Raw genomic sequence first — 9,724 nt, 5'->3', positions numbered from 1 at the left:
GATTTTGTCTTGTTTTGCCATGTTTTGTTTGTCTCTCTCACTCACTTTACAATCTAAAATTTTCATAATCTGACTAAAAGTGATTAGATCGTACTGGAATTTGCTCCGAAAAAACAACTAAAGCTGATGTTTAGCTTGGCATTTGTAATATTTAAAACCAAGAACAGTAACTTTGTTCAGGGTCACCTACCAACAGGAGCACTGTACACGACAAACTACGACTAAATAGATCACTTTTTCCTGTTACCTGGCATGGGCCTTTTTTCTGTAGAAAATCAAAACGATGACAACCACAACCACAGCAATGGCAACCGACGCGCCGAGGATGACACCAACATTACTGCTACTATATCTGTCTCCAACCGTCATTTCTGTTGACTTCCCTGGGGAGAAGGAAAAAATGTCTCAAGGATGGTTAAATCTAATGGAGATACGATACCTTGATTATTCTTTTTATAACAGTGTTAATTTTATATATTTTTGTTTTACAATTTCTAATTTGATAAAATATTTTGCTCTGGCTATTTTTACACGTCTTTTTAATTGAAAATGTCTATCATAGGGTTTTATGTCAGTCCTTGTCCACTTCAGACACTGTTCTTTTCACAGCTGACAGATATTTATAATTCTGGTAAATGATGTAATTATTCCAAACCTAATAAACAAACTGTGTACCTATTAAAACAGTGTTAGGTCCAGCGTTTGTTATTGGTTTTTAACATACCTACTTCTTCTGTTCTTCTGCGTTCGTGGGCTGAAACTCCCACGTACACTCGTGTTTTTGCACGAGTGGAATTTTACGTGTATGACCGTTTTTACCCCGCCATTAAGGCAGCCATACGCCGCTTTCGGAGGAAGCATGCTGGATATTTTCGTGTTTCTATAACTCACCGAACTCTGACATGGATTACAGGATCTTTTCCGTGCGCACTTAGTCAGTCTTGTGCTTGCGTGTACACACGAAGGGGGATAAGCCACTAGCAGGTCTGCACATAAGTTGACCTGGCTGGGAGATCGGAAAAATCTCCACACTTAACCCACCAGGCGGCCGCGACCGGGATTCGAACCCTTGACCTTCGGATTAAGAGGCCGACGTCTTACCACCCCGCCACAGCGCCCGTCTAACATACCTACAACCGACATAGCTTTCCCTGACCGGAGAAGAAGCATACGTCTGTACAGCTATCGTAAAGGAATTCGTGATTATACTCGTTAAAACACAACAACGAAAAAACCCGCGTTCAGAAATTTTTCTTGGTAGAAATAAAAACTGGTGGTAAACACAAGTGTGGAAGCACAAAAAGCGCTCATACGACCACATAGCAATGCTGTAGTTTAGCAAGAAGATAGTCTATACCTAAAGTCATTCCATCTGTAACCGGAGTCTGCGAAGACGACGAGACAGAGCTCGTACTAGCAGTTGGCTGCTCTGAAGTCAATGGTGACGAGGAAGCAGAGCTCGTACTAGCAGCTGGCTGTTGTGAAGACAATGGTGACGATGAAGCAGAGCTCGTACTAGCAGCTGGCTGCTGTGAAGACAATGGCGACGAGGAAGCAGAGCTCGTACTAGCAGCTGGCTGTTGTGAAGACAATGGTGACGAGGAGGCAGAGCTCGTACTAGCAGCTGGCTGCTGTGAAGACAATGGCGACGAGGAAGCAGAGCTCGTACTAGCAGCTGGCTGTTGTGAAGACAATGGTGACGAGGAGGCAGAGCTCGCACTAGCAGCTGGCTGCTGTGAAGACGATGATGACGAAGAAGCAGAGCTCGTACTAGCAGCTGGCTGCTGTGAAGACAATGGCGACGAGAAAGCAGAGCTCGTACTAGCAGCTGGCTGCTGTGAAGACGATGATGACGAGAAACTAGAGTTCCTACTTGTTGACGGTGGCTGCGAAGAGGTCGACGCGTCCTTGGATGGGGAAGTCAGAGGAGTTGTGGTGCTAGGTGTCGTGTGCTGTGTAGTAGGAAGAGTTGTCGTGACCAAATCGCATGGAGATGGATCGGAGACTTCAGGATGTTGAGGCGAAGCTGTCAAAATTAAACCTGATTTAGTAAGTGGCAGCTTCAAATGCAAATGTGTTAATAAGTGGCACATTAGGATAAGGATAAGTATAACTATAAGATTTTGTATAGTCCTGTAAGGTTACCCTCATAGAAATTCGGGTTACTTTCTCTCTGGGGAAAGCGAGCTGCCATACAGTAGAGAGCTACCTCTTTTTATTTTTCTTGCATGCGTGTTTTCATGTTTCCAAGCCCTGAGACTTTCGGTGTGACTTTGGGTTGATTATCGTGCATTATTTTAAATTCATAATTGCACAAAAGTCAGACCATTTGATATACAAAATTGCCAGTTTGTGGAACAATCATTTATAGGCTAAAGGTAATGTTCCCGAAATATAAAGGTATTCGGTCAACAGATGTAAAAGTTATTAGCATGTTTGAGGGTTGCATTTTTGGGGGTAACCCTGTATTATAATTTCTGGCTCGGACTAGCATGCCGGACAGAAAGTGTAAGTGCACAATAAACTAATCCATAAACCTAACAGACACAGACAGACAGACAGACAGACAGACACACACACACACACACACACACACACACACACACACACACACACACACACACACACACACACACATACAAACACACAAACACACACCTACATACTCCCACAAACACACACACACACACACACACACACACACACACACACACACACACACACACACACACACACACACACACACACACACATGCACGCATGCATACATACATACATACATACATACATACATACATACATACATACATACATACATACATACATACATACATACATACATACATACATACATACATACATACATACATACATACATACATACATACATACATACATACATACATACATACATACATACACCTACATAGTCTTTTATCTTGATATTCACAGCGTCCTTCGGTTATTTTGACGTAAAAAAGCTGAAGACCGTGACTTGAATTATCAGCTTGTCCCCCACCGCCTCGAACTCTGAACTGAATCTGAAAAGTATTCGTCGTTTCTTAATACGTGATATGCAAATTGTCTTAACAGACACTACTGATGAATATCACACACACACACACACACACACACACACACACACACACACACACACACACACACACACACACACACACATACCCAAACACATACACATACACACACACACACACGCACGCACGCACGCACGCACGCACTGACACACACACACACATACACACACACACACACACACACACACACACACACACACACACACACACACACACACACACACACACACACACAACTTATTTTGAGAATGAGTTTCCGTTGGTGATGGAAACATATTAATCATTCACATGACGTCTCATCATTTGCCTCATACCTAGTGGTGGAATATTACATGAGATGTTACGCAATCCCATGAACCCTTAGAGACTAACAAACCCTGAAGAATCATAGACGTTTCACGCTGATGGGTCCACTTTTTATTCTGTGAAAGGAGTTACCCGCTTTAGATTCTTATTGTGCTGCGCCACGCATTTCTTTCTTCCACAAGGATTTTTTTCCTGGACGTCTAATGACGGTCTGAGAAGGTAGGACGGTTCTTGTTTCTTTCTCGGGCTTCTGATCATGGAATCGTTACACGATAGGACAGAACAAAGACCCTCTCAGGGACATGATCAGAATCATTTTAAGCAAGAGAACGCTTAAAATCACTGCCGAATATCAGAGTTCAATACTGTGTATTCGTTTTAAGTGGGTAGTGGACATCGAACTAATAGGACAACTGCTCAGTTCTGTACTAGTGTCAAAAAAGAGATGATGGCTTGAAACCTTGTTTTAGCCGCTCAATATTACGCTTTTGTATAAAGTTGATGTTACAAGCTTTATTTCCAATGTAGTTCATGGACACAGATGAAGAGTTTTAAAGGTATCAATGACTTCACTTAAGGTTTCATGATTATACTTCTCATGTTACTGAACGATTTAAAGGACATTAGTTAAGAGTTGTCTGTTGCTTGTCGCATTGGATCTATCTTGCTAGTTTGAATTGGCTTCTTGACGGAAAATACACTGATCATACTAAACGTCTCTTGCATCTTAATGGCACTTTATTTGTGATGAAAATATAGTCACTGTTTAAATATTCTATTGCTGTAATAGAAACTGAAAAAACCCCACTTCAATTCATCTGAAATGAGAATTTAACACACCACTAATGGGACCAAAGCACTTGGGGGGAAAATTACATTTTGACCAAAACTGCCATTACCACAAATGATATGATATAATTCAAATTCTACTGCCTCGAATTAGTATAAGTAGCAAAAGAATGTAGGGGTTTAAAAGGTAGGTCAAGGGAAGTAATCCCCTGGCCCATAAACCATTTTTATCAGTATCTGAATGTTGCATCATTCGTTTTTCCTGTTTTACGTCATAACTTTTGTTTATTATTCATTATTTGAATATAACTTGCTTTTCTTTGAAAGGTTCTATTTGAATATTATTTCACTCTACGTGGACTAAACCGTAAATAATGTGTTTGGACTTCTGGTTGTAAGAATGTTTGTTCAGAATGGTGAAAGTATGGGGTGTGTCTACTTTGATATTGACATGTTTACGTAAGCTATTCCTCTGGCAGTCGTCCTTGGCTGTCGTGTTCACAAAAGGGGTAATGTGCTCAGTCATGGCGGTTTCGTCCGCCATTTTGAAAACTGTCATGGCGGCCAAACAAGTGAAATTCAGAAGTGACATTCATGCCAGGGATATAACTATATGTTTAAACTGCAAGTTCAAAGCAGATGTTTGCTTCTAACAAACAACGTTTAGGGTGTTTCACCTTTTGAAAGTCAGCTTCTAGACTATCATCTCGTGTAATTATCCCATCCACCACGAATGAGGCAACTCCAGTTAAACATCGACGTAAGGTAAGTCTTGTCCAACTTCCATGCTTATCATACCTTTCCTGTCACTTTTTCGATTTCAAATTGTGCAGTTTGAAGACTGTTGTTACCGAAGATGACAAGGTTTGTCTTCACTGACAGGTGAGTACCGCTTCTGAACGCAAGAAACACATCAAGCGTGTACGGCGAGATTCCGTCGTAACTATACTCTATACACGATGTGGTCCAAAAGTTCACCCAGCGAGACTCCAGAACGGAATATGAGTTGTCTCCACATCCTCCAGAGTACTGTTCAACACTTGCATAATCTTGAAGAAAAACAGACATTATACAAGGTTTTGACTGAAAAAAACACCCCAACAGAACATCAAATTGAGCCTCCACTGCAACAATTTCCTTTCAATATGTCCATTTTGACGACGAAATGCTTTTGAAAAATATCAAGAATGTTATCTCTCCTATTAGGGGGGCAAACCTACCTGAGATTTCACTAGAAATCACTTCTTTTGGTTTCGCTTCGAGATGCCACATTTGACCAGAAGGCAATATAATCATAGCTATGAAAGTGCTGATTGAGAATGCGTCTTCACAGTTGGTGTGCAAATATTCATAATTTTTTGTTAAAAAAGTTAACAAAATGTCAACATGTTTTCTTGTGGTTTTTAAAAACAATATCCCAAAAACTATTTAAGATAGAAAGATATGTTTTTCTAATGGTTTGGATAAGACAGGCAACAAAGAAATGGATCGGAAATTATCAGGGTCGGATAAATTAATTACCTCCTTTAGGAAGTGAAACAACTTTTGCTGTTTAGTATCTCGAAAATGTGTTTTGCTTTATGCACAAATTATAAACATAGACAAGGGGCTCCAAAATATAAGGCAGAGCAAATTTCAACAAATAAGGAGAGATTTTGTCGGGACCCATGGCATTTTTATTCTCGAGGTCTTACCAACTTCGTGCACTGCTATGTCTGGAATAATAAAGGAATCATCTGAGTCCAATGTTCCGTTACAATACAATACAAATAAAATAAGAGAGAGAGAGAGAGAGAGAGAGAGAGAGAGAGAGAGAGAGAGAGAGAGAGAGAGAAAGGAAGAGAGAGAGACAGAGACAGAGAGAGACAGAGACAGAGAGATAGAGAGAGAAAGATATTGAGGCGAGAGAGAGAGAGAGACAGAGAAAGAGAGAGAGAGAGGCGAGAGAGAGAGATTGATTGATTAAACTTTATTACAAAAGGATGGAGATTTTAGGCATTGCCTAGTCTTACAATCTGTCCTTGTAAGAGACAGAGAGAGAGGCGATAGAGAGAGAGAGAGAGAGAGAGAGAGAGAGAGAGAGAGAAAGAGAGAGAGAAAGAAAGAGAGAGAGAGAGGCGAGAGAGAGAGGCGAGAGAGAGAGAGGCGAGAGAGAGAGGCGAGAGAGAGAGGCGAGAGAGAGAGAGAGAGAGAGAGAGAGAGAGAGAGAGATACAGACAGACAGACAGACGAACGGGCATACTGACAGACAGGCATAGAGACAGAAAGTAAAAGCAGAAAGCCACGAACAGCATCTCTTTCCCCCGAATAATACCATTGCAGGTTTGATAAAACTGAACATTACCGTTCGATGTGTTCCAGTGTCCCATACCATCGTCAAAACACCCTTCTCTGTAGCAGCATAGGTTTCCCGCAAAACTACAGTTTACAGCAGAAGTTGAATGATCTGTAAAATGAAAAGAATGGTTTACATTAAAATTGCTGTACGTCTTGCGAGTATCCGCACTGCTCTCCCTTGGCTCTCGTTTACGCATCAGGCGTTTATCCATAAAGAAAAGAGGCGAAGCCTTCAAGGCTCACGTAAGAAATCGACAAACAGTAACACAAACTCAATCACTCCGTCACACATACACACACAGTAAGCATTGGTGACACTGTGCAAGAAAGAGAGACACTAGATCTAGATCTGTCTGTCTGCATGTAGCCTACTTACAGACACGACTGCCAAATAGTCTCGGCCCGCTCAAAATAACAATGACCGAGACATTCCTTCGCGTGACGTCTAACCCTCTTACGCCATAATGTGACGTCTTCAAATGACGAAATGTTAAAGTTTCTACCACAGACATACACACGCACGCACGCACATACGCACATACGCACATACGCACGCACGCACAGACAGACAAAGTTACGATCGCATAGGCTACACTTCGTGAGCCAAAAAGTGTTACTGTATTTCGTACAAGGAGTCGAACAGAACAGTTTTGCAACGAGTTAATTTGTATAATTGACCTGGACGGTTAGCGTTAAACGAAAAATAAACAAGTCGCGTGAAGCGATATAAAAACATTTAGTCAGTCGTTATCAAACTATATATAAAAGAACGATTCCGAGAAAACTACTGGACCGAGCTTCATGAAACTTCACATGGGAGTTCCTGGGTAAGATATCCCCAGACGTGTTTTTCATATTTTTGATAACTATCTTTGATGACGTCATATCCGGCTTTTGGTGAAAGTTGAGGCCGCACTGTCACACCCTCATTTTTCAACCAAATTGATTGACATTTTAGTCAAGCAATCTTCGACGAAGTCCAGACTATGGAATTGCATTTCAGCTTGGAAGCTTAAAAATTAGTTAAATAGTTTGATCACTGAAGTTGTCCTTAAAATTGATTTTTCCGTTACAGATTTAAAACTGATCGCATTGTATTCTTCATCTTTTCCTGAATTCAAAAATATGTACATATATCATGTTTACTCTAAAAATGATCTCAGAATAGAAGAAAATAGGTCCAGTAAGTACTTCGGTCGCATGCTTCGCGGAGACGAGGTTGACCCGCCTCGGTCTTCAGGTTAGCCGAGACTATCTGAAGATTGTCTCGGCGATGATTGTTTTTTTGGTTATTGATCTTTATATGTACACACTTACATGTGCACACTTACACATACACACACACACACACACACACACACACACACACACACACACACACACACACTCACACACACACTCACACACACACACAACAACTCGCACGGACGTACAAAGAAAACTTCAATACAACTGACATAAACCCTTTTCGTTGCTTTGGTATAAAATAAAACATTTTAATAAAATGAAATAAAATTGTGCTACTATTCTTATAACGGCTACATAAGCATAATTATGTAAAACTCACTCAATCAGAGTCTTGTCATGCTCCAGTTTTGACATAAAATAAAACATACAAAATTCATCGGATCTTAAATTCATACAATCAGAATAATGTTGTTTACCTGTAGTGTCATTTGCATAGTTGTTGTTGTTCCTATGGCAACCTGAATCTCTGTAACAAATAAAGTTGAGCTGCAAGGACAGCGACAAAGTTCTCCAACATACAGTTAAAACAACAAGTACGGAATATTTTGATAAACACGCTCAAACTAATAACCAAACGTACAGGTTTCTGGTGAATGTTTATCAAGATGTACTTACACTTACTAGAAAACCTCTTTTATCTAAAATAGAAATCATAAAAATAGTAAAACAATCCCTGATATCAAGAACTGATTATAACAAAAACCCATCCCAAAACATTAAAAACAACGAAATAAGAGCGAGAGAGAGAGAGAGAGAGAGAGAGAGAGAGAGAGAGAGAGAGAGAGAGAGAGAGAGAGAGAGAGAGAGAGAGAGAGAGAGAGAGAGACAGAGAGAGACAGAGAGAGACAGAGAGAGACAGAGAGAGAGAGAGAGAGAGACAGAGAGAGACAGAGAGAGACAGAGAGAGAGACAGAGAGAGAGAGTAAGAGAGAGACAGAGAGAGAGAGAGAGACAGAGAGAGAGAGAGACAGAGAGAGAGAGACAGAGAGAGAGAAAGAGAGAGAGAGACAGAGAGAGAGACAGAGAGAGAGAGAGACTGAGAGAGAGAGAGAGACAGAGAGAGAGAGAGAGACAGAGAGAGAGAGAGAGAGAGAGTCAGAGAGAGAGAGAGAGACAAAGAGAGACAGAGACAGAGAGAGAGAGACAGAGAGAGAGAGAGAGACAGAGAGAGAGAGAGAGAGAGAGAGAGAGAGAGAGAGAGAGAGAGAGAGAGAGTCAGAGACAGAGACAGAGAGAGACAGAGAGAGAGAAAGAGACAGAGAGAGAGAGTTCGCTGAATTTCCTGGTATGTGGATATTGTTCTACCATGCTCGTATTATCCAACACTTTTACATTGTCCAATGTCTTTGTAATACAGGTCGTTTTGGATAAGATTGCACAATAAAATAGATATTGATTTGAAACAAAAAAGTAAATGAGTTCTTACCTTGGAGTGTTGTTGCAGGCACTGTTCACGACAACAATCGGCCCAAGGAAAGAAGCAGTGCACAGCCATAGTTTTAATATCATTTTTCTTGTTCAGGGCCCCCAGAACAACATGAGACCGTCAGCAACTATTTGATTTGAACAGACACGACAGCAGCATTCAATTATAGACAGAAATAAAGAAACGAAAGCGACAACAGTAGTCACTGACATCCCATCTGCTTAAGGCGATGTGAGGCACTAAAATCACCAAAATTAAACTTGGAGAATACATGGAATAACTTAGTTTTCTGGGTAGTTATCGAAGTGACTTATGAAAAGAATTGAAAAATATGTGAATATTGCTAAAAACAGCGCCATATTGGATTTCTAGGAAACGGTTTTACAGCAACATCATACATCAAAAATGCTTAATATTTGGCACAAAGCCACAAATGACTTTTATCTACAATCCTATAGAACGATTATTTGAGAAAAGACTACAGTTGAATTTATATTAATTTTTGAAATAAGGATTAGTGAAT

The 9,724-nt window shown here is 40.5% G+C and overlaps 1 protein-coding gene across 1 annotated transcript in view; it reads right to left on the bottom strand.

The window, feature by feature from the left end:
• Nucleotides 1-9,468, bottom strand: part of LOC138971079 (uncharacterized) — a 10,839-nt gene extending 1,371 nt beyond the window's left edge. The window contains exons 1-7 of the mRNA XM_070343681.1: nucleotides 9,202-9,468; nucleotides 8,192-8,241; nucleotides 6,535-6,636; nucleotides 4,989-5,239; nucleotides 2,927-3,041; nucleotides 1,358-2,026; nucleotides 248-383 (exon numbers count right to left, since the gene is read on the bottom strand). Of these exons, the coding sequence (XP_070199782.1) occupies nucleotides 248-383; nucleotides 1,358-2,026; nucleotides 2,927-3,041; nucleotides 4,989-5,239; nucleotides 6,535-6,636; nucleotides 8,192-8,241; nucleotides 9,202-9,284 (1,406 nt within the window). The 5' untranslated portion in view covers nucleotides 9,285-9,468. The remainder of the gene's footprint in view (nucleotides 1-247; nucleotides 384-1,357; nucleotides 2,027-2,926; nucleotides 3,042-4,988; nucleotides 5,240-6,534; nucleotides 6,637-8,191; nucleotides 8,242-9,201) is intronic.
• Nucleotides 9,469-9,724: the final 256 nt, after the last annotated feature.

This window comes from Littorina saxatilis, linkage group LG7 (genome assembly GCF_037325665.1).
Source record: "Littorina saxatilis isolate snail1 linkage group LG7, US_GU_Lsax_2.0, whole genome shotgun sequence".
NCBI lineage: Eukaryota > Metazoa > Mollusca > Gastropoda > Littorinimorpha > Littorinidae > Littorina > Littorina saxatilis.
The sequence above is the reverse complement of the archived record's forward strand: the minus strand, read 5'-3'. Positions and strand labels throughout refer to the sequence as shown.